The sequence below is a fragment of the Nannospalax galili genome, unplaced genomic scaffold (genome assembly GCF_000622305.1).
Source record: "Nannospalax galili isolate Female #2095 unplaced genomic scaffold, S.galili_v1.0 scaffold209, whole genome shotgun sequence".
Taxonomy (NCBI): domain Eukaryota; kingdom Metazoa; phylum Chordata; class Mammalia; order Rodentia; family Spalacidae; genus Nannospalax; species Nannospalax galili.
The window spans coordinates 2,989,056-3,014,448 of NW_008360319.1; the positions used below are offsets into that span (position 1 = coordinate 2,989,056).

General features: G+C 43.2%; 1 protein-coding gene and 1 long non-coding RNA gene across 2 annotated transcripts in view; one reads left to right on the forward strand and one right to left on the reverse strand.

Annotated features, from left to right (window-relative positions):
• Nucleotides 1–16,333, forward strand: part of Prkcq (protein kinase C theta) — a 106,862-nt gene extending 90,529 nt beyond the window's left edge. Inside the window, exons 17-18 of the mRNA XM_029559680.1 lie at nt 11,555–11,683; nt 15,086–16,333. Coding sequence (XP_029415540.1) covers nt 11,555–11,683; nt 15,086–15,244 — 288 coding nt within the window. The 3' untranslated portion in view covers nt 15,245–16,333. The remainder of the gene's footprint in view (nt 1–11,554; nt 11,684–15,085) is intronic.
• On the reverse strand, nt 4,525–7,362 carry LOC115068761. The gene is made up of 3 exons (XR_003848104.1): nt 6,909–7,362; nt 5,308–5,431; nt 4,525–4,559 (listed from the first exon to the last, which is right to left on the reverse strand). It is a non-coding gene; the product is annotated as an uncharacterized LOC115068761 (long non-coding RNA).
• Nucleotides 16,334–25,393: the final 9,060 nt, after the last annotated feature.

Genomic DNA, 25,393 nt, shown 5'->3' on the forward strand with positions numbered 1-25,393 from the left:
GTAGGAAATGAAGTTAAAGGCTGGGGCATAGCTCATGGGGAAAGTGCTTGCCTACTTCTGCAAGGCCCTGAGTTTGACCCCTAGCATTGATCTTAAAAAACATAAAGCGTAAAAAAAGGAAGAAGAAATTACTCTAAGAAGGGATTCATAAGATTAGCCCTGGGTTCTGCTCAGTAGTCTCATTTCTTACCAGATTCTGATTCAGACTCGGTGGAGCACCACAGCTTGTGCTGACCTGTATTTAAGGGGATGCTCACTGTCACTGTTTCAAGCAATTGTGAACAGTAGGTATCAAAATGAATCTAAAATGCATCCTCTGGGTATCAAGAGTGGGTAAAAGGACCTAGTGTAGAAAGAAAAGTAACTCATATTTTCTTTCATAGGCAGTATCCAGATTTTTACCTCTGGCCTCCGTGTGTGTGTGTGTGTGTGTGTGTATGTGTGTGTGTGTGTGAAATCAGAAACAGAAAAGGAACTATTTGAAGGGAAGAATGGAATGGAACCAGTGGGCAGGAGAGGGGTGGAAAAGGAGGGCACAAATACGAGCTAGTACAATGTTTTATATGGATGAAAATGTCAATGAAATTTATTCTTTTGTACATACTAATTAAAATGAGAAAATTCAACTTCAAAAGGTAAAATAATAAAGACAAAATTTTTTTAAAAAAACCATTTAAAAAAAAAACCAGACATTTACAGCCAAGCATAATGGTTCACACCTGCAGCTCCAGCACCTGGGAGGTAGAGGCAGGATCAGGAGCTCAGAGTCATCCTCAGCTACATAATGAGTTAGAGGCCAGCTTGGGCTACATGAGATCGTGTTTCATACACACGATCAAACAAAACAAAAAGTAAGATAAACCGTTTCACCATTTATAAAAGAAATGCCCTGGAAGCAGCTCCATGACTGCCTTAACCAACCACTGTGTGGCTTACAGTGCAGTCTTTGGTTTCCTAAATTTAAAAAAGAAATGGTTCTAGTGTGTCCTCTGCCGTGGCTGAACCCCTGGGCAGAACGCATGACTTTTCTGCCTACTCTCAGGTAAGGACAAACCTCTCACCCACTTAAGTCACAAAACACTGTCTCAGTCGAGAAATTGAAAGCATGCAGTTCAAGATATCAGTTATCACAGGCATCTTCACGTTGCAGCTGAGACGTCTGCCCTCTCTTGTCAGAGTTCATGACTGGCAGTGGCTCCCACCGCACTCATGTTGAGGCTGTCTAATTTGAGTCTCTCCTTCGGAATGTTCTAGATAGAAACAAGATAGGAAGGAAGGAGGAGAAAGAATCATTCTTATTCAGCTGGATAGCTCCACACTCTGCACCCAGCAGGTGGTCAGGCTGAGGCACTCACTGGGCCTGGTGGCACAGGCCTGTAATCCCAGGTGTTCTTCTGGCTGAGGCAGGAGGATCACACATTTGGTGTGAGTGAGTTCCAAGATAATGTAGTCATGAGAACCTACCTCAGATTTCAAAATGGCTGGGACTTTAGCTCAGCAGTATGGAGCTTGCCCAGCATGTGTGACATTCTAGTTTCAATACCCAGAAATGTGCACACACACAAAGCTGAGACATTCTAGTATTTTCTCTGGAAATACTTAATATTGAGGAAATGTTTGGCCCTTTAAATGCAGCCTATTGAAACCATTCCCCACCTTCCTGCCTATAGCGCTGAATAAACAACATTTCCCACCATTTGTCACCTGACCAGCAATTATTTTAGGCAGTACCTCCAATGCACATTGACCAGCTCTCCTCCCACCTGCCTTTCCTGCTGTGCATTGGAACTATCAATGCATCCATCACTCTAACAAACTTTGAGAAAACAAGCTATTATCATCTTAGCAAAGTCCAGAATTCACCTTCAAAGCAGAAGTTGGACACATGCACTGCCCATCTGTGATAACTCAGGATACATTAAGAACTATTACAGTGCTATCAATGGCAACTGCACCCCAGTAGTCATAAGCCACAGACAGGAGCCCCAAGAGAAACAAATACCAATGTAAGAACAGCCAGGGGAACCTGGGTTCCTATTAAGAATCAGGACTTTAGGACTGGAGAGATGACTCAGTGGTTAAGACCACTGGCTGCTCTTGTTTGGTTCCCAGCACCCACTTGGCAGCTAATAACCATTAGTAATTCTGGTTCCATGGAATCTGATGCCCTCTTCTGGCCTCCATGGGCATTGCACAACACAGATGCACTCACAGACATGCAGACAAAACATTCATACACATAAAATAAAAACTAAAAAGTTTTTTTAAAAAAGAAAAGAATCAGGACATTAGCAAGAATCCTTTCCTTTTGTGGGTGTGTGTGAGACTGACATCAGGTGTCCTCCTCTGTTGGTTTTCCATCTTACTTTGGGGGCAGGGTCTATCACTGAAACTGGAACTCACCAGTTCAACTAGGCTGCCTGGCCAATGAGCTCCATGGTTCTTTCTGTCTTTGCCCCACTCCCAGTATTGGAGTGACAGATGCACGCCATTGTGCCTGGATTCTTACATGATTGCTGGGGATCTGAACTCGGTCCTCATGCCCAGACCAAGCTACTTCCACAGCCTCTCCATTCCTTTCCTGAGATCCCTAATGTCTGATTGTAACGAGTTCTAAAATAAAATCAACATATCAACACAACATGCCAAATACACATGAGAATAGTCAGCCTTTCATTTTGTTCCAGAAGATCTTAGGGTCAAAGAGATCCACCAGTGTGACCCAGAGCCTGTCAAATCGAAAAGAAATGAACCACGAAAAAGAGGTGTTTGGGAACAGAAACAAAAACCATTGTTTTGATTTGTAGTTAAAATTGGTTAAAAGTTATCATTTAGGGAAATAATTTTAGCCTTGCCCTTGCTGTATTAAAAATAATATATTTTTAGATATATTAAAATAGGTACCCACAGAATCCAGAAGAGGACACCAGATCCCCTAAAACTAGAGTTACAGGTAGCTGTGACCCACCCGACATGGGTGCTGAGAACCAAACTTGGGTGCTCTGCAAGAGTGGTACTTGCTCTTAACTATTGAACCATCTCTCTAATCCCTATTAATGTGTTTTAATCAAAACTGAAAAATATTTCCATGACTGGGGATACAACTCAGTGGCAGAGAGGTTTATCCAGCATAAACAAGGCTCTACATTCCCTCCCAGCATGGGAAAGAGGGGAGGGAGGGAGGGGAGGAGAGAAGAGGTGGGGGAGGGAGGGAGGAGAAAGATAAAGGAGAGAAGAAGGAGGAAGACAGGAAAGGGGAGGAAAGGAGAAGAGAGGAGAAATTTCCAGGCTCATCTTTTTTCTCTTGAAGAACTACTTGGAATTAAATTTAAATGACATTATACTTCCACCCTGTAAGGCAACTTATCTGAGATACTAGAAATTTTGAGGCAGCTCTAGAGTTTTCCCTGTGAATCACAGTTTTGAATCTAAGAGGTGTTGACAAAGCCCCATGGGAAACCCAGCCTAAGGTTGGTGGAACTAAGGTATTTAAAAATCTGAGCCTGTTCCATCCAACTTGTGCTTCCTGACTGGGAGCCAACAAACAATAAACTCAGAAAACTCCCTGAATGACCAATTAAATTCACTTTTAATGAGTGAACAAAATACATGTAAATAAAAGCTAATTTTAACTAATTAAAAAAAGAACACTGGTGAAAAGAAGCTAGTGGGATTTGAATACAGTTTCACTTTACCTAAGATAAGTTCAAACTTCACGACAATTGCTACATTTTGCACTTGGCGTTGTGAAGGACTCAGTGTGAATTGATTTTGTTAGCTCCAGCTGCCTTAGCAGAATGTTCCCAGAATAATCAGACAACATTTTTTTCTCACTGTTAACTGCTTGGCAAATTGTATTGGGCAATACTTATATGCATACAGGTCAGAATGACCCCAGCATGCCCCACATACTGATACATCTTAGCCTGAGTGACTTAAATACCAGACATTTATTTCTCACCATTCTAGAGGTTAGAGGTCCAAGATCAAGGTCAGTTCTTGGAGATGGCTCTCCTCCTGGATGATAGGTGGTCACCTTCTTGCTGTATCTTCATGAAAAAGAGAAAGCAAAGTGTGTGTTAGGGGGAGGGGTAGTGAGGATATACATGAACACTCTGGTATCTCTTTCTTATAATGACACTAATCCTATGGGATCAGGGCCCCAGCCTTGTAATCTCATCTAGCTTTAACTATTTCCATAAAGTCCCTTTCTGCAGTCATATTGGGGGGTTAGGATTTTGACATGCAAATTTTGAGGTGATGTAACTCAGTCCTTAAAGTGAAAGCTATACTAAAATGCCAGGACCAGAAACCAAGGAAAAAGAGAACCAAGCCCATCATCAGAGGCTGAGTCACCTTCAGACCTTGAAGCCATCATCTGGAAAGTCTTGAGACGGAGGCCCCAGAGTTAGTTGCAATTCCCCATCACATGGATGTGTCATGGAAACCAGTCTTCCCATTGTGCCTTCCAAACTCGGCTCCACTGCAGCATCTGAGACGTCGTCTGACAAAGGGTGGAGGGTGAGAGGGCAGAGCCAGGCAGAGCCAACAAGAAGTAACTTACGGAAGAAAGTTGGGAGAGCTGATTGCCAAGGTCAGAAAGACCTTCGGGTAGAAAAGGAAAAGGTGACTCTCCACAGAAACCCATACAGAATGATAAAGAGCAAAACGCTGATACCTCAAACAAGCTGGACGGATCTCAAGGACAAAGGCCAATGTCCAGAGGGCATGAGCTCTAGGAGTCCATTTACACACTGTAATCAAAATGACGATGTTGCAGAAATGGAAATCAGGGTCATGGTGGCTAGGGGCTGGGAGGTGCGGCAGGATAATGACTATGACTGCGTAAGGTAGCAAGACCAACCTCTGTGGTGAGGAGACTTTGTATCTTTGTTGTCATGGTGGTGGCCCAGGCCCACACATGTCATAAAGTGTCCTAGAACACATATTGTTTAACGCACCTCCTAGCTTTGATGCCATGCTGTCATTTTGTGGAAGAGACTGGAGTGCTGCACACACAGGGCTCTCTGCACTAGCTTTTCAATGTCCTGGGAAGCCATCGTCGTTTCAAAATAAAAAGCTTAAAAACAACCAGGTGTGGTGGTCTGCACGTGTAATCCCAGGACTGGGGAGGTGAGGACAGGCTGATCCTGAATCTCAGCCTAGATGAATTGGCAAGTGCCAGATCAAGTGGCAATCCTGTCTCAAAAAGACAAGTTGGAGACACCAGAGGAGCAACACCAACGATGGCCTATGCACGTGCACTTGGACCTGCACACACACAAAACTTACAGAGGTAAGACTTACTTGAGATGACTCAGCAGATAAAGACACTTGCCACGAAGCCTGATGACCTTAGTTTGACTCCCAGGACTCGTACAGAAGGAGAATACCAACTCCTGCAAGTTGTCCTCTGACCTCCACATGTGCACTGGGGGTGGGGTGGGGGAGAATGAGAGAGAATAAACACTTTAAGAATATTTACTATAGGGGCTGGAGAGATGGCTCGGTGGTTAAGAACACTGGCTGTTCTTGCAGAAGACCCAGGTTCGAATCCCAGCACCCACGTGGCAGCTAACAACTGTCTGTAACTCCAAATCCAGGGGATCTGATGGCCTCTTCTGTCCTCTTGGAGGCATCGCATGACATGGTACACTTACCTACATGCAGGCAATACATGTACACACATAAAATAAAAATAATAAATAAAATATTTTAAAAATAATATGTTTATTTTATGCTTATGCATGTATTGCCCGCATGTATGTAAGTGCACCATATCAATGCTCAGCACCCTCAGAGGTCAGAAAAAGGTGTCAGATCCCCTGAAACTGGAGTTACAGATCGTTGTTAGCTGCCATGTTGGTGCTGGGACTCAAACCCTGGTCCCCTGCAAGAGCAGTCAATGCTCTTAACTGCTGAGTCATCTTTCTAGCCTATAATAAACAGTTTTAAAAGTAAATATAAGGCTAAATGTCATGCAAACACAAAAACTAAACAATAAATTTTTATGCAGAATATTGGTAGCAAAAGAAAGATGTGCTATGAGAACAGGAAATAAATTCAGTGAATAGATCGAAACCAAGACGATTAAGGATAAAGACTTCAAGGACTAGTAGACGGAAGAGGTTTTAAAGCCACTTGGAAGCCTTTGAACTTGTGATTTCCGCACATAAATTAGTTTAAAAATAAAAGTCATGTCCTTCTTTCTTCCATATGTTGCAGCAGTTGGGCTGATAAAAATTTGTTTCCATTATGCAATTTGCTGCCACTGACACTGGTTTCCAGTTTATCTCTCTTCCTCAATCGATTTAAAAGTCAACCCAACAACCCCCAAGCCCTAGACCCCCTTTTCTGAAAAATACAAAGAAAATATCATTTTTCAGAAACTCCCTCCAGGAACTTTTCCATGATGTTGTAAAACCAAGAAGTCACGAGTCCTCTGGAAAAGCTGAACAAGGCAGCCTTGTGTGGTTGGTTATGGCATCAGTACCAGACTCTTGCCGCCTTGAATCCTCATAAGGCAGGGGTACGTGCACCGTACTGAACAATGGCAGGTCAGGAGAAGCTGTGCTCTGTCAAGACTTAGAGGTAGGACTCCTGCTGTGCTGTTGGCTAGTGCCAAAAATAGCATCCTTTTCTCTCCCATTTATTCATCCAGGATATCCGGGCCTTTTGTTTGAAAATGATGGGAAACTAATGATCTTAAACAGAGCTCCATCTCCCTTTTCACGGGAAGATGAATCTAAGGTGGGACTAAAGAGGGTGGCGGAATCCAAGTACAGCCTGTCACAGCTGCTGCTGGCCTGGAACTACTTCCTTTCCCAGGCTGACAAATCAATTTAAACAAACTCCAACTATATTCTGGCCTTTTATGTACGAGTGGGCTGTTCCCTATGTATACAAACCACTCTCCAGAAGGCTTTCACCAGCAAAAGCATATCTTTCTTCATTTCCTTCGTGTAGCTGTCCTGCTGCAAAGCCCTTGACCTTGGCCCCGTCGGGAGTCAGATGTGCCACCCTCAGGACAGTGCGTCTGTTTACTCCTGGGAGAAAAGATCAGGGTTCACAGTTGTCGACTAAAGCTTGAAGGTGGAGAGCATCTTCTCATTTCCCATTTTGCCATAAAGACACATTATTTTATTTCACAGGTGCCTAAACCAAGCTCTTTGTTATGATTTTCTTGGTCCCAATGTCACATTTGCTGAGAAAATCTAATGGGAAACTGAGCGTGGTGCACAGTTGGCCCAGGGCGGTGACTTCTAACTTAATTCCCTGAAGCGTTTCATTATACCAATGTCAGCTAGATTTGGGCTGATTCTTAAGACACGTAAACCTTTTGTCTCATCTTGTTTCATCAAAAGGTCCTGAAGAGGTGGAGGTCAACCACTTATTATGGTCATTTCTAAGGAAGAGATATAGGGCAAGTCACTTAGTCCCTCTGCTCTTAAAATAGAAAACAAATAGAGTTGGAGTGATGGATAGCTCAGTGGTTAAGAGCACTTGCTGCTCCTGCAGAGGACCCAAGTTGAGCTCTGAGCATCCACATCTGGAGGCTCTCAAACATCTTTAACTCCAGCTCCAGGGGATCTGGCTGCTTCTGGCCTCTGCAGAGAGAGAGAGAATAAAAATACAATAAATATTTAAAGAAAACCAGTTTGCTTTTCTATCTGTTGACTCCCAGGTTGTTGAGTCCAGAGAAAAATGACAGTGAACTTGGGTGTCTTTTCTATATGCTGAAAACAAGAGACTGAGAGATGGTGAGAACAAATTACACATAGTCTGCCGATTACCATGATGCAGGAAAGATGGCATATTCAGTTATCTAAAAGACTTCCTAAATAACTGCTCAGTTTAAGGGATGCTGCGTGACTCTGTAAGAACCGAACATATAAAAGATGCCCATTTCCCAGAGTTTACAGTTCATAGTAAAAACAACTTGACAAACATACACCAGGTGAGACTTTCTCATTGGAAGATGTTCTTTGGAGCACAGCAGAGAGACTGCCCGCCACCACAGTGGGATGGAGGATGCTACTGTGAGGGTTTTGATGCTGACTGGATTCATGATCTTGAACAAGTGACCTAGCTACTCTGAGCCTCTGTTTCCTCAACCAGCAATTGGATACCAATAAGCTTCCTGGTTCTCCTTTTAACATTTATTATTATTATTATTACTATTATTATTATTGTTGTTGTTGTTGTTGTTGTATGTGTGTTTCATATGTGTATATGAGTGCAGGTACATGTGCCACAGCATGGGTGTGAGTGACAGTCAGAGGATGACTTTGAGGAGTCACTTCTGTCCTTTCACTGTGGTTTCCAGGGACTGAACTCAGGGCATCAAGCTTGTATGGAAGCGCTTTTACCCACTGCCATCTTGCTAGTCCTAGTTCTTGTTTTTCAGACTTATTCTAAACTTAAGATGAAGTTTCAACACCACTTAAATGGGTAGACTTCGTTCTGAAGATCTGCTGTCCAGCATGGACACTGCAGGATTGAAGTGTGTGGAACAGGTTTTAAATGTTCTCATCACACACACACAAAAAAAAGTGAGGCATAGGACGTGCTTATTATCTGGATTTAGTCATTCCACAGAGCATATATAAATCAACCCTGTACTCCATAAATACATACCATTAGGATAATAAATCACATCAAACCAGGATGAACTGGCTGAGACAGCTAACAGGGAGCATGACTCTGGAAGGACATCAGTCGGAATGAATGATGTAACCAATCAAATGACCTCGAAGAAGAGGTAGAGCTCACCAAGTTGGGGCGGGAGGATCAAGAAAAGGAGGGCACGAGTGGAGCCCTGAAGACAGGCAGGCTTTAAAGACTAAGAGAAGAATCTGAGGAGAAGTAGCTGGGTAGAGTTACCTCCTTGAAGATGAAGGATCATGAAACTGGGAAAGGCAGGTAGCCTATTCAATGAGTAGATGTGTCCCAGGAGGGACAGGTGTGTTGGACCAGGCTACAGTGTGGCTTGAATGCTGAGAAGAATGGAGACAACAGAACCCTGGGTCCGAGAAGTCACCCTGACTAATCCTCTACTTTACAGATGGAGTTTCTATAGTATGGATCTGAAACACCCCCATTTGGAAGGCTTGGTCCCCAGATTGGTGCAATTGGGAAGTGCTGGAAACTTTAAGACATTAGGTTACTGGGGGAATTTTCAGATCCTAGCCCCTCCCCTTTCTCTCTTTTTGCTCCTGGGTTGTGAGGAGGGTGACCACTGTGCTCTATCACAAGCCCCTTGTCAGGATTTTCTGAATCATCACAGGCCCAAAAGCCATAAGGCCAACTGACCATGGCTTGAAACCTCTGAAACTATGTGCCAATATAAAACTTTCCTACATTTTAAATTGATGACTCAAGTATTTTGTTACAGTAATGGAAAAATGGCTAGCATAAGAAAATTAAGTTCAGACAGCTTACCCAAGGCTACATGAAGAGTGAGTCAGGCAAATAAATTAGTCACTCATTCTGTACTGTGACTGCAGTAAATCAAGTTGTTTCCACCATGCAGCAGTTATATAACAAGGCACTTTGGAAACCCCAGATCCCACTAAGTAGCCTCCATGGCCACCATGTGGTAAGAGAGGCGCTGGGATCACACTGAGGACTTACTAAATGTACATGCATTGGTTGCATAAGCATTACACTTTTAAGATAGGACTGGCCTCAAACACTAGGTAGTAAAGGCTGGCCTTTTAACTTCTGATCCTCCTGTCTCCACTTCCAACATGCCAACTGCACTTGGAACTTTAGAAGAGACTCCCCTGTAAAATAAAGAAATAAGAAAAATATCCCCAGCTTTCTACAAGATGTTGTTTAGTCTTTATGATTTAGATAGAGACTAAAGGTTTTCAAGTAGTACAATAACATAATTTTAAAAGGTTTTCAGAATAATCTGTCTATTCTGAAAGTAGTGAAAGCAAGAGATGATGGCCGAATCTTTACTGGAGCCTCTTGAAAAATCGCTACATTTCACCATGTTTTATTCCTTCAGATCCATAGTCTCCTTCGAACACCCTAGCTGTGACTTTATAAACAGACATCTTGCTGATCTGGGAATAAGAAATTATTGAGACACTGGAGGGGTCTGTTACTTTTCTAAGAATGTTTAGACTTTCCTGTTCCATAATGCCCTGGACAGGTTAAAGTTTGAAAAGCTTCCAGATTGTTTTCTTGCCTTTCTTGACCTCATGAGGTGAAAAGAAAGGAAGATGTGAAGGAGAGAGTGCACATGCCCCACCTGAATGGATAGAGAGGTGGATTTGGGATTAAATAGCACTTGGCCTGCAGGTCTGCAGGAGTCAAGGGTGATTCTCTATATTCAGATGCCTTGAGGAGACCTAAGCTAAACGTGGGGGACTAGTTGGCATTACACAGAAGCCCCACAATGCTGAAGTCCTAAGAGGGCAGCTTCATAGGAAATGTCATATTTGACTGATGGGCAGTAAGTTAGACAAATTAATTAATCACTCCTTCTATGCTGTTGTGGGTGTTTTAACCTTATAAGGTTTTTTGAATATAGGATTTCACTATATAGACTGGCTTTGTTCTCACTTTGTCGCCCAGATTGGCCTTGAACATTACAGTCCTCTACCCTGGCCTCTTGAGTGCTGGGATTGCAGACACAGACCACCATACCTGACTTGTGCTATTGGGTATTGCAGACCAGGTGTTACATTGAACAAACATGGGGTGATGCACATGTACATATGTGTGTGAGCACATGTATATGCTTATCCGTTTGCATGTATACACCTACATACATGTTTGTATGTACATGTGTGTGCTGTGTCCAAGTACATTTGATTGATATGTGAGAGTGATCTGGCTTTGACATCTGTCACCCATTGTTCATCAGGGTTGATACATCTGATCTGCTAACTAGGCAGGTGTCCCCTTCCTCTCTCACCAATCCATGTACATCCCTCCCGAAGCTGCAAGCTCCATCAAAAACAACAACTTTCTCCCATAAAAAAGGACCAGCCTTTGGTGAAGGGTATAGCTATGCTCCCCTGGTATTGTCCAATCAAACTCCCAAGTACATGTGATTGCACTCATAGTTATCTATGTTAAGGTGTGCAAGTATACTGTGTGTACATGTATTTCGGTGTGTTTACATGTATGTGTATATGTATAGGTGTGTATATGTGTATGTGTATATTACTGTTTCATTTAATCCTCAGGATAGCCCTGTGAGATACACACTTGACATACTTTGAAGGTTAAGAATCCAACTTAGAGCTCCAGCCCTGGCCATAAATCCCACAAATATCACAGAGTGAAGCTGATTTCACACTGTGTCTTTATAACTCACAGTAGAGCCTGTCTAGGGCAAAGAATAAGGAGGTCCACCCTGACTCTGGGGTGTTCAGAAAGGCTCATTCAGGGGGAGAGTAGAGGCCAGTTTGACAGTTGTCCATCTTCACAGAGGTAAGTAGAAAAGCCAGTGGCTTGTAGGCTAAGGACAAAAACACATACCCGTCGAAGTTTTCATACCTGGAGAAGTGAGCTCCCTGTCTCTGCTCCCTTGCAGCTTTTTGTGAGAGAACCTGAAAAGAGACTGGGTGTGCGAGGAGACATCCGCCAGCATCCCTTGTTCCGGGAGATCAGCTGGGAGGAACTTGAGAGAAAGGAGATTGACCCGCCCTTCAGGCCAAAAGTGGTAAGAACTTCCCCACTGGACAGCCTGGGCTCAGTCCCTCCTCCCCCCTCACAGTCTGACAGCTTACCCAAGTAATAGCTCCCCCAACGTGCCCAAATCCCCCCTTACACTGTACCCCATCCTCTGGGGAGACTGTGTTTCTTCATTATGTGCCGTGGCTGGTGGAGAGGGGAGGGGGTGTTCCTCTTGCTTACAAAATTCAACCTGTACAGTCACAATGCTCCTATGGGAAGAATGGATTACAGAATATTCCAAAGTTGAACATGTAAGGGTGCTGTCAGAGCAAATGGGGTTTTGCATGTGACACATACATTGTCACAGTCTAGGTTATGGCAGATGCCACAGTGTGGTGCTGACTGAACAAAGGCAATCTGACTCTTGGGGCTTTAAACCAAGAGTGAAGCCCAATCTAGTCTCAGAATTGTCCCTTCTGATTTCTCTCAGAACTATTCTTCCAACCAGGGGTGTACTTTGTTTATTTAAACAGTACATCCAGCATGACTTGGGAAAGAAATGTGTAGCCTTATCTTATGGGGGAAGATTTTGCCTTTTCTGACCCCTACTGACCTAAAACAGCACATAAAACCACAAATAGATGTTATCAACCTAATCCCACCTGTTGTTTGCAACAGAGACTGGGGATAATGTGTTGCTTCCAACTTTGCTTCTTTCAATACTGATTTTTTCACAACGCACACCACATGCATTATTCTGGGCCAAGCAAGGGTTATGAGGGACCAAATAGGGAACATAATCTAAGATTAAAGCTATGTGTTTAGCTGTTTGTATAAGCTGATTACAAGGCCCAAGGCCTAGTAAGAATATTCCCATTGTAAAAAAACTGAGATAGTGTTCAGTGATCTCAAAACATAAGATTAACTTTGGCTACAAAGTTAGGTAAGACAGGAGGCATTCCCAGAAAAGTCATTCCCATACTGGGTGACCCATACTTGTACATAAACTCTGTAAACTAGGTTAGAAACTTTAAAACCACTTTTTATATTACATTTACTTATGTGTCTCTAACATCTGTAGCATATCCAAATAAGAACATTCCTTAAAGCAATCATGATGTGTTCCTCAATTTAAGGAAAGAAAGGTAGGCCAATATTGAGAAACAAAACAAAAACTCTAAATTTCTACATGTATATAGAAAAGCAATCACCAGTAACCTACATCCCAGAAGGCAGAAGCTCACACACAGGATGGCCCAGCACACAAGCAAAGGCAAAGTTAAGACAGAAGTTCTGGAAGTGGATGGTGCTGATGGTTGCACAACACATTGATGTACTTAATGCCTCTGAGCTGTGCTCCTAAAAATAGTCAGGTGAGGACCTGGAGAGATGGCTCTGCAGTTAAGAACACTGACTGTTCTTGCAGAAGACCCAGGTTCGAATCCCAGCACCCACATGGCAGCTAACAGCTGTCCGTAACTCCAGTTCCAGGGGATCCAACAGTCTCTTCTGTCCTCTGTGTGCACTGCACAACACGGATGCACTTACCTACATGCAGGTGATACCCGCATACACATAAAATAAAAATAATAGGGCTTGGGGATTTAGCTCAGTGGTAGAGTGCTTGCCTAACAAGTGCAAGGCCCTGGGTTCGGTCCTCAGCTCTGAAAAAAAAAAGTCAAAATAAAAATAATAAATAAAATATTGTTTTAAATAGTCAGATGGTGGTCTAGGGAGATGGTTCAGCAGGTAAGAGCTCTTGCTGTGAAAGTATGAGGACCTGAGTTCAAATCCCCAAACAGCCACATCAAAAAGCCAGGTATGGCCACATGAAGGCTATTGTAGGAGGAAACATGAGGATCTCTGGGGCTTGCTGACGTCCAGCCCAGCTTCAGGTTCAGTGAGCAACCCTTTCTCAAGGGGGTAAGGCAGAGAGTGGTAGAGCAGGACACTCAAGTTCTTCTCTGGCCTCCATGTACACACACACACACACACACACACACACACATATACAATTAAGTTAAATTATAGATTTTGTTTGTATTTTACCACAGTCCAAAACAATAAGTAATTTTTAACCACGCTGATTGATTGCTGGGAACCTATGGTAATCACCTAACTAGACATGGACCGTGGCTGGCATAACTTTGCCAAAATGACACGGTCGTCGGGGGTTCCTAGCAAAACCTTCACTCTAGAAAACAGCCACAGTTATTCATTGTGATTGAAAACATAAGTAACCCTTGTTCCCAGAGTTAAAATCGCCCTGGACATTTGTCCCAAGCACTGGGAATGTCCCACAAGCTGGTTTCAAACTGATCGGTTATAACAATATCATATCTAATACATGACATCATTTGTGATAACATGAATTTTCACTACTTTTTTACAACAGGACAGCTTAATTCATGCCTGGCCTGCCACTGAATACTAAAGTTGACTTGATATTTTCCATATAAAAGCTAGAACTTTGTTCTTAACTTATCCTCTGGAACAATTCTCAGTTTTGCCAGCAGAAAGGGATTTCTATAGTCTATGTTCCCTTCATGATCATGTTTATAAACATGAGCCACTGGAGGTATTGACCTGACCAGCCCATCAACATCATCCGCCCTTGGGCCCATTGGGAGACACAGCTGACCTTGGCTGTTTTTTCATTAATCATCCTGTCTTTCTCTCCCTCCCTCTTCCTGCCTCTCCCTCGCTCCATCTCCTCCCCTTTCCACATCTCCTTTCCTTCCCCCTCCCTTTTCCCCTCTGTCTCATTGTCACAAGAACTGATGGAAAAGTTTATTCTAATCTGTGCTGTCTGTGAGAGGCAACCCACCACGTGTGATAGTAAAGGATACTGAGAAAAAGAACAGGAATAGACAGGCATGGCATACATGCTGTAATCCCAGCACTCAGGAGGCTGAGACAGGAGGCTGTGACTTTGAGGCTAGTATGGGTACATATTGAATTCCAATTTGAGCTACATAATGAGACCCTACACACACACACATACACACACACACACACACTCACACACACACACACACATACACACACACAAAACAACCAAAATACCAGGACTATATAACCTGCAGTGCCCTGTCCCTTCTCCCTTCTTTCTGTTCCTGATAGACTAAAAAGACAAAGGTCAAACTCAGAGTCACCACTGATCCAAAAATTACCAGTCCTTCTTCATGTAAGCTAGTGACTAGGAGCATTAGATCCTTTTGAATGTAACACTGTAGTTCCTTTATATGAATTTAATCATCCTAATAAAAAACTGATAGCTCAGATTTAGAGATGTTCCATACAAACCATGCGTGATAATCTGTATTACCTCGGGTTATCTGTAAATGCCAACTTGATCACCATGCACACACTATAGACAAGATAATTAAAGTTAAGGTAACGAACTTTTCTTCCTTTTTTTTTCTCTCTCCTGTAATCTGTGACCAAGAAATCACCGTATGACTGTAGCAATTTTGACAAAGAATTCCTAAGTGAGAAACCCCGGCTATCATTTGCCGACAGAGCGCTCATCAACAGCATGGACCAGAACATGTTCAGGAACTTTTCCTTCATTAACCCAGGGATGGAGAGTCTCATCTCGTCCTGAACCTTGTCTCTCCCTGGGACCGAGGGGATTTGCCTTCTTTCTGGGGACTGGTTCAAGCAACACTCTTGGATCCCTTTTTCAAGTTGAGAAAAAAGTAGAAACACTCAACAACAAAGGCCAAGACCTTTTAGTTCTTCACACGACTTTTCATTTGTAGCAGAAACCAAATCTACTTCACTAATGACGTCACCCTGTTTGATCTCCTGGCATCTTTCACAGCAGCTCTTGAATTTAGATTGTAATTAACCCTAGTTATTTACTTGAAAGATTGTTCTCGACACTGTGAAAGATTTGAAATGTAATCCTGCTCTAAATTATGGCTCTTCCTGTGGAGACAAACTGTTCATCGATGATGAATCAAAGAGCAAGTGGGACAAACTTCTCAAGACCAGAACAGACCATTGCCTGGTGCAGACGTGGGTGCCCCTCATCCACAGAGAATGAGCCACTAACCCACTTTGTTCTGTGTGTGTCTGTGGAAATGTAAATGGTTTGAGGGAGGGACAAAGGAGGCCCTGAACAGGTGGTTACAGGATTCTCTACAATGAAGGTAGCTTGGAACTTGAAATTTACAAATATATTCACTCTGGCTAGCCCTGAAATTCACAAGAAAAAGTAAAGTAAGAAGCAAATGAACAGAGCTCATGTCACCAATAGGTAAAGTTAACTAGCACACCTATGCTGGGTAGCTTGTCCACACAGAAAGGAAGTATATACCCCAACAAAGGCAAGATTGTTATTACTGCCAGTCAGACCTGGCTTCCCATGTGTTCTCAGTTGATTTTCTTAGAAGTGTAGTCACTCATTACATCCTCTTACCACAACAAAAATGAGGTGTGTAATTCTTCTAAGATAAAAGCCAATCAATCCCTTATCATGCTGTTCCCAATGATTGATGACAAGTAAGTCCCTCTTTAGGCATCGTGCAAGATAAACGACCCGTGCATGCATGCTCTTTGCAGTAGTCAATCCTGTTGAATTAGTTCTAACTATACATTTAAAGTATCTGTGCTGTTTGTATATTTTGGTAAAATGTTGTGACAATGACAAAGAGGTGGATGTGTAACAATAGAAAGAAGAAAAAACAAAGATGGCTCCTAATTGTCTGAATCGTACTTTCCCTCTCAGATACTTACTGTCCTGGTTTGTTTCTCCATTGCTGTGACAAAGCACTCTGACCAATGCCAACTTAGGGAGGAAAGGGTTTATTTAGCTTACGTCTCCAAGGTCACAGTTCATCAGGAAGCCCATCGGGGCAGGAACCTGGAGGCAGGAGCTGGAGCACCGGCCATGGAGGAACGCTGCTTACTGGCTTGCTCCCCTGGCCCCTGCTCAGCCTGCTTTCTTATGCAACACAGGCCCACCTGCCCAGGGGTGGCACCACCCACATCACTCGGCAATCAAGAAGATGCCCCATGGATATTGCCACAGGCCAGTCCAATGGAGGCAATTCTCCAATTGAGGCTCTCTCAACCCAGGTGAGTCAAGTTGACACTAAAGCTATCCAGCACAGGAATGTTGTCATGTTGATCATCAAAACGTAGCCAGTGTTGAATTTGTTTTAGAATTGAGAAATTAAGAAAAAAGTTATCCAGATGGGTGAGACATTTGGCTAACTCTTTTAGCTTCATTTTTCATAGATCTATATTTATATTTACATATAAACAGTCTTTTACAAAAAAACCCCACCAAACAAAAAAATTGAAATAAACCTAAAAAGCGAACAATTATAACAGAAATCAAGCAGGAGCAAAGATGGGGTTGAGACACGCGGCAGGCCCCGGCACTGTCCTAGAGCAGGCTGGATTCAGGCCAAGGAAGGAGGGGAAGCTGGGTCCTCAGCCACCCTTCTATTGGGTGCTTGCACAGTCCCATTGGCCAGTGAGACTGCCTGGGGATGAGGTATTTGGTTTCTGGGAGGTGCTTTGGGGATTTGGCGTAGGGGGTTGCAGGTAGGTGCTGAAGAGCTTTCCATCGAGGGAAAAGTTCTGGAATTGACTGAGGGAGAGGCCTTGGCTGCATCCAGTATAGCACAGTTCAGCATCCAAAGTTGTGGCAGTGAGGTGGGATGAACCAAGCAGCAGGAGCAAGATGGTGCTGAAGCTGTTGCTGTACGGCAGGTAACCGGGTCCTACTGCCTGCTCCTCAGCAAAGAGCTGCTGGAAGTAGATGAGGATCTGAGTGCTGGAGCTGCCTGGAAAACTCTTCTTGACAGGGTCCACCCCAGCCTTCTCATGCACCTTTCTCAGGTTCCAAAACTGTGACTCACCTTCAGCTGGCCCACCACAATCCCAGGCAACTCCCTACAAACTCATACTCAGTGGCTGGAATGCCCTGGGCCTGTGCCATGACTCTCTGGACACCACTGGCATAGAGGGTGGGGTCCTTACTCTCCTCAGAGAGAGTATCCTCAGATACACAGGGAGGAGCTCCTTCAGCGATGCTGCAGCCATGGGAAGTTACTTTGAGTATACCAGGGCCCCTCCATGATGTCCTGATTTGAACTTAAGAAAAGCCTTCTTATTGGAACAGTTGCCTTCAGGAAAACAGTACTCGGGGACATTTGCCTCATGTAGCCCACCTTTGGACTTTCTCTGCCGTTCAGCAATGAGAAGCTGGGTCATGCCAAGACACTAAGGATGACTTGATTCAATCTAAGAAGGTCTTGACCCTCTGGAAGCAGGAGAGGTATAACTCATGCACAAAAGGGTTTGGGGGCACTGAGGGCCAGAGGCTGGGATCCAGGGGGGCCAGCCCCCAGGATTTCCCTGGTTCATGGTGGAAGAAGTGGGGCGAGGGCCAAAGCCCCCCAACCCCAACCTGAGCACCTTCGGGTAACTCTTAATTACTAGTCTCTTCCTCTTTCCCACAAGATGTCTTGAAGAAGGGGGTCAACCAGGCCGCTATCAGAACTTCGCTGGCTTTCCTTCCTCCAGTGCTGACTTCTTCCTTTGCCTGGCTGTGCAGTGTTTTGCTAGATGGAGCCTCCCCTCTGGGACCGTCTGCATTTTCCTGCGTCCTCTCTTCCTCTCTCATCTGCTCTTCTGTTGGCTCCTTGTTCTTCCTAGTACCCTGATTCTCCTCTTTTGCTTTGTTCCCCTGGTTTTCTCCTTCCACTTCCTGCATTTAAGAATTGTTTCCACGCACACTATCTCAAATCCAACCTCCAGCTCTAGCCCCTCCGCAAACAGACTACATTAGCCCAACGTGTTCAGAACGTCATTCCATCTCTTCGTCTTATTTCCTGTTTCTGTTAGTGACCCCTCCATAGCCCTCATCATCTGGGCCCAGAACCTAAGTCATCATTGGCTGTCCCTTCTGTCCTCTAACTTCCTCATGCTTCTTTCTATACCAAACCCTACACTTCTGCTTCTGCACTCTGTGATATGTCAATCGTCAACTTGACAGTGTCTTAAATCAACTAGCCAACAAGCCTCTAGGCATACCTCTGAGGGACTATGTAGGTTAGGTTAGCCTCTGAGCATGCCTGTGAGATAGTACCTTTATTAGGTTAATTAAAGTGGGAAAGCACACCCACTTCGGGTGGCATCATTCCCTAGGTTGGGGTCCTGGATTATTAAAAAAAGAGAATGCAGCACATTCATTACTCTCTTCTTCCTGACTGTGGACGTAACGTGACCAGCTGCTTAAAGCTCCTGTCACCTTGACTTCCCTACCCTCATGGTGCCCTTGAACTGGGAACCAAAATAAACCCTTTCTCCCTTAAGTTGAATTTTTCAGGGTATTTTATCACAGCAGCAAGAAAAGAAACTAAGACATACTCTTTCTAAAATGCTCATCTCTACTTTCTAGGCTGCTGTCTATGTGAACAATATCTGATCCTGGCCCTCTGTTTTGATTCTTTCACCTTCTTAACTTTTATATATACAATATCTGTATTCTACACACACACACACACACACACACACACACACACACACACACACACCACAAAGCCTATGTAATCTTCCCTGGCTACTTGTGTCCACAGATTTTCCTCCCAGACACCCTCTCTTCCTTGAGACCTTTCACTCACTCATTCTGTGCTCTAAGCTATCTGAATTGCTAAGCACTGTGGAGATATGCATGATTTCTGGCCTCTGGGTCTCCCGGAGTGCCCCGTTCCCACTTGTCCAAAGCCTCCTTGTCTCTTGGATGCAGTTCAAATGACTGGTCCACTATGCTGCAAACTCTCCTTTTGCTAGTCTCCATCAGAGCCGGTACTCCCCCAGCTGCTCTCAGTTCCCATACCACCAGTGACTTCTTTCCTCTGATTTTCTAATAAGTAGTAAAGATCTCTCTCTAGTTTCTCTTTGTACTTCCCACATCATCTCTCTTCATTAGTGCTGAGAAAGATCCATCAGGAGAAACAGTGACTAAAGGAACATGCTGTGCTGCGCTGTGACTGTGTTCCCTAAAGACCACAGGTCAGAATCTTCATCTTCAATGCAACAGGGTTGGTGTAGCTAAATTTCCTTATAAGAGGCCCCATCCTCCCTTGGCGCCTATGACAAACAAACCGAGGCCTGGTTTTGCCAAACTGCAGTCTGGGAAACCAGTGAGTTTATTGGGCTTACTTACAGAGCGATGAGTGAGGGTTTACTCACAGGAGTGTGGGTGTTCCCTTCCTAAGGCCACACTGGAAAGTCTTCTTCCAGGCATGGATGGTGACTTCCCCCACAGCCACACAAAACAGCCAGACACCCTCCCTCCCTTAGCCCCTCCCCCTCGAGCCCACTGGTTGCTTGGGAGTGTGGCTGACTCTCCCTGCCCCTCCTTTCTTGCTGAGTGTAACAGTCAACAAACTCAGCTGTGAGGATCCTAAGCAACTGGGTGCAACCAAGCTTAGGAAGATGGCATCTGTCCATGGTCTGTCTGTTGGAGAATAGTCCTATGTAACAGTTGGGAAGTAGCTCCTACAAAGAGATGATGGAGTATTGAGGGTGATACCTTCCTGAACAGACTAATGGTTTTTGGAAGTGTTTGTTGCTGGTGGTGAAGGCTGGGAGGTTGAAAACACAAATCAGATTCCAGGTTCTGTCACTGTCAGAGAAAGAATTCAGAGACAAGACAAAGCAAGGAATTGAACATTTTATTGCAGAAGGCTGCTGATGAGGAAGTGCTGGCTTCCCAACAGTCAGGCATGCTTTAAAAACTCCTCTTGGTGGTATTTATCCTAAATCTGGGTGTTGCCATACAGGTTACAAAGATTGTATTTTGTACAAGCAGAAGTTGACAAGGATGCTGTATTTCTTTTGTCAGGGTACAATTAGAAGGCCAAACATTATGTATACAGTTCAGCTCTTTTTCTTTTAACATAAGCCCAGTTTGATGGTTATTGATCTCACACGCAGATACTACATGGTTTATAGCCTGTAGATTCTTTGTTATTTTTTTATATTACTTCTTGGATTCTTGCTTGTTTCCTTATAATTGACTTAAATTCTTTCGATTCCTTCCCACTTAGCAGTCAATCCCTGTTTGAGGAGTGTATTCGTTATCGAGAGAGTAGGTTTTTTAAGGAGAAAGTATGGTCAAATGCGTAGAATAAGTGACTGTGAGGTGCCCAGTGATAAGTGACATATAACAACCTCTATATCTAAGGCTCAAGGGACATCATGGAAGAGAGGACAGAAGGAATGTAAGAGCCAGAGAGATGAGACACCTGCTGCTGCTTAACACATTCTAGACATGAAGGGAAATCTCCACAGTGTGGCAGTCTAACAAGATCTGCATATGACTACAAAACCAACTGACAAACCAAGGTGGCGTGTGGAGATTTCAAGGGGTCCCACCTCAAGATGAGGAACTGGCAAACAACGGATGCTGAGGCCGGGAGAATCAGTTTTCCTCAGGGACTAGCTCCCTGAGAGGTTATCTAATTTCTACTGGGTAGCCCTAAATACAGATACCCAGGAGGACCACTAAATGAGCTCAGTAATGTGTGTGTGTGTGTGTGTGTGTGTGTGTGTGTGTGTGTGTGTGTGTGTAAAACAATAATAATCAAAGAAGAGGACAGGAAATGGAGATGGGAGGAACATAGGGAGACTGGGAGAGATGGAAATAATGCAAAGACTATACTCATGTATAACACAAAAATAAAAACTAAAGAGAAATGACTCAGTGGTTAGGTTACTTGCTGCCAAACCTGGTGCCTGGGTTCCATTCCCAGAACCCACGTGGTAGAAGGTACCGAACCAAGTCTCACAAGTAACCTCCACATGCATGCCATGGCGTGCGTATTCACACACACACACACACACACACACACACACACACACACACACAAATCAATAATTTAATTTTTTAAAACTTTTTATTGTTTTTTGTCAGTTTCATACATTTTATTGTAATTCATATTCTTTCCTGTATGTACACTCCCTTATTAACCCGCACCAAATTTCAGTACATATATGTGTGTGTGCCTATAGATATGTAGATAGATATAGATATGAATATAAATATAGATATAGAGTCAGGTGTGTATTCCCAGATTCCCTTCAGTATGGGTTCATTCACTAGAGCGCAGTCAGCCTAAGAGTCTCACCCTTAAACAGGTTGAATCTGCCCTTCCCGGAAGCCGTCACTTCCTCAGGTAATAGGGCTTCTTCCCACTTCCCCACATCTGTGCTGGGATTTGTCTGGCTTGAGCTTACATGGGACTTGTGCACGCTGTCACCATTGCTATGACTTCATATGAGTAACTGACCAGCTGTCTGGAAAACATTGTTTCTTAGTGGCCTCCCACCTCCTCCAGCTCTGACAGTCCTTCTGTCCCCTCTTCCACAATGACCCCTGAGCCTGATACAGGTGTCCTGTTCAAGGACAAGCAGACTGCAGGCTCTTATTCTCTCTCTGAGCATTGGCCAATTGTGGTTTTCTGTGTTAAACACCATCTGCTGCATAAAGATGCTTCTCTGCTGAGAACTGAGACTATATTAATCTATGGGTATAAAAATAAGTCATTAAAAATCAGTTTAATACTATATTTAGCAAAATACTTATTTTAGGCCTGATATAAATATCAGGTTATGGGCTCCATCCTATGAAGCAAACCTTAAATCTAATTAAAAAGTACTTGGTTACCCTTATACTATTCATTCCACTATTGCACTGGTGGGCATATCTTGCCAAGCCAGTTGTTGTAACCCCCAGGATTTACAGCTGGGTAAGGTTCTTGCTGACTTTTCTCTTCAGGTAGCTTCCAGCACTATGAAACTTGGACAGTAGACACGAGGCTTTGAAGCCAGCACCTGGTTGATTTCTCCTTGTTTGCTCTACAGTTCGTGTATGTAGTTTCTTCAGCAATAGGGACTGAATGTGACGTTCTGGTGGGTAACTGAGACCAGGGGCAATGACCAGTATTATTTGAGGGCTTATAGAACCCCAGATCATCAGCTTCATAATAGGGAGTCCATTCATGGCATTGGGCTGTTACTTTGCTTGTCTATTTGTGTCTATTAGGGGCTATGTCCCTCCTGTTATAAGGTAACTACTTTTAATTTCTTTTTAAAATGTATATGTATATACTTTAAGTAGCTCCTATGCTGGTAGGTTTCCATGTGGCTTTTTCTAAAGGCCTTTATTGTTACTATCCCTGCCCATACTCCATCCTCTGCCCTTCCATTCTCCACCCCATTTAACCCTTCCTTTTCTCTTCTCCCTTTTATATCACTGCATTCTGCCTCTGTCCCAGAAAGCCTCCCCATTCCCATGGCTGTTAGTTTCTTGACCTCTCTGGATGTTCAAATTGAAACATGTGTATCTAAGATTTCAAAGCTAGCATTTAAATTACTAAAAGGAAGATGAAAGTATTGCCTGTACTCTTTCCTCCTTCTTCCTTGACATGAAACATCATTCAGACACTCAGCAGATACCAGCTCTTTAACAGCTCAGCCTCCAGAAACACATCCAAATAAATTGAGTTTATAAATTCCTCAGTCTTTTGTGCTATTATAGTACCCCCAAAACTGACACACTATGTAGTGGGTTGAACGGTAGTCCCTCAAAATATACATCCAACTGCAACCTGTGAATTTGGCCTTATTTGAAAAAATAATGTTGGTAGATATAGAGGATCTCTTAAGGTGAGATCATTCTGGATTATGTGAGCTCTAAATACAATGGCAGGTGTCCTTTTAAGAGAAAGGCAGTGGGAGCCTTGCCATAGACACACAACCATATGAAGACATTGGCAAAGATAAGCAAGTTGTGGCTACAAGCCTATTAACATCTGAGACCTCCGAATTTGAGAGAGGCAAAGAAAGATTTCCCCTAGATCCTTAAGAGGCGACACTGCTAACAGCTTGATTTCAGCTTTATATCGCCAGAACAGTGAGAAAATTAATTTCTACTGTTTGAAGCCACCCAGTTCATTAGTAGCTCGTACACACTGTTCAAGGCAATCAGTGATGAGTTTGGACAGAGTCATAGTGAAGTTTTTGTGTTGCATGGCAGCCACCAAACACACAAACAGGAGCATCACATCCTCCCTGACCGTCATATAGCTCATCCTGTGGCGTAAATTCTTAGCCACTGAACAGTCTGTGCCTTCCCTGTTGTGGTTCGTAATCTCCCATGCATTTTCCTCTGATATCTCGTTCGCTGTACTTTTACTTTCATACGTCCGTGGTAAACCTTCCCTTTCACTGAAAAGCTCATGGTTTTTCCACACAAAGTACAAGTTTTTCTTATTCATGAGTAGCAGCTGTTTCCTAGAAGTTTAACATTCACACTGTGGTTATCCTTTATAAACGTGTCACATTTGGAGAGTAACAGATGTTCTTACCAGAACTCCATACATAGTCCTCTGACAGCTAGTCTTGCCCTTGAGCATGTACTCAAGAACCCATTTTTAGAAAAACTTGATGTCAGTTTATATAGAATCTCTTATTCTCCAAATTTGATCAAATTCTTCACCTCCCACCATCCTCCATCACCCCGCCTGCAATAGGCAAGTATTCCTCAGGTCAGCTTGGCCTGAATCCTTCTCACCTATGATGTCTCATTTGGTGATTTTCAGCCCACTTGCTTTCATCTGCCCTTTATCTCTAAGTCCTCAATTTTCTTTACCATCTTTGGCACTGAGTCCGATCTTAACTACTAAACTCCACTGTGGGAGTACCTTGGAATAAACCCTTCCTAACATTTGAGTAAATTTCAGAATAAGTTTTTCATTACCAAATGATGGAAATGTAGGAGGAGTTTGAGGGAGGAGAGATTGGGGTGGGTGGAATAAATACATTGTTCATGTAAGAAATCCTCAAACAATTTCTAAAAATATAAACTGTGGGGGCAGGGCTATGGGGTTGTGGATGGGGGAAGGGATCTAAATGTGATTAACATTTATTGTATGAAATGCACAAAAACTGGATTAAAAATATTTTTAAAATTTAAACTTGGCTCAATTGAACACAACGTGGACAAATCGGAATTTATGGCCAAGGAACAAGTGGAAAATTACTAAGAGAAAATTACTTTCAAGGGGAGGAGGACTGAACGAGATTCTTGATGGTCAGGGTGATGAGGCATCACCTAAGGGATGTGAGAAATGAGGAATTTTACCAGATATCAAAGGCAGCAGATTTTGGCTAAACTTATCTGGTATATTTCTTGCTAAAATCAGGTGCTAGAAAAATGGACACAGAGAGCCACACGGTGTGCACTAGTCAAGAATGGAATACAGAGAATCTTGACACGTTTTCTCAAGAAGAGAGTCTTCATCAAGAGACAGGAATGAAATGAAAAGAAAATTCTCAAGTTTAGTAATAATATTAACGCCAGGCAGAACATAGACAGAAGTCTCCAGAATCCTTGCAAATATTTTTTGAAAAGTATTAAGAAACTGAAATGATAAAAATGCAAGAAGACAGAGAAATTCATCATAATGAGAGGCATTAAAATGCCCTTCCCAAAAGTTGAAACAGTAGGCAAAAAGTAGAATACAGGAAATCTGAACAACATTTAATAAGCATGAACTAATAGAAAACTGTAAAGTCAGTAAACACTGAATATATGTCCTAAGGAAAAATGGAGCCTACCTCACAGGACTTAATGAAGATTAAATGAGTTTCCGTATGGAAAATATCTGGTATGTGGTAAAAAAAAAGTAAGGGTATAGCATCATCATTCTCAAAATCTGAACTATAA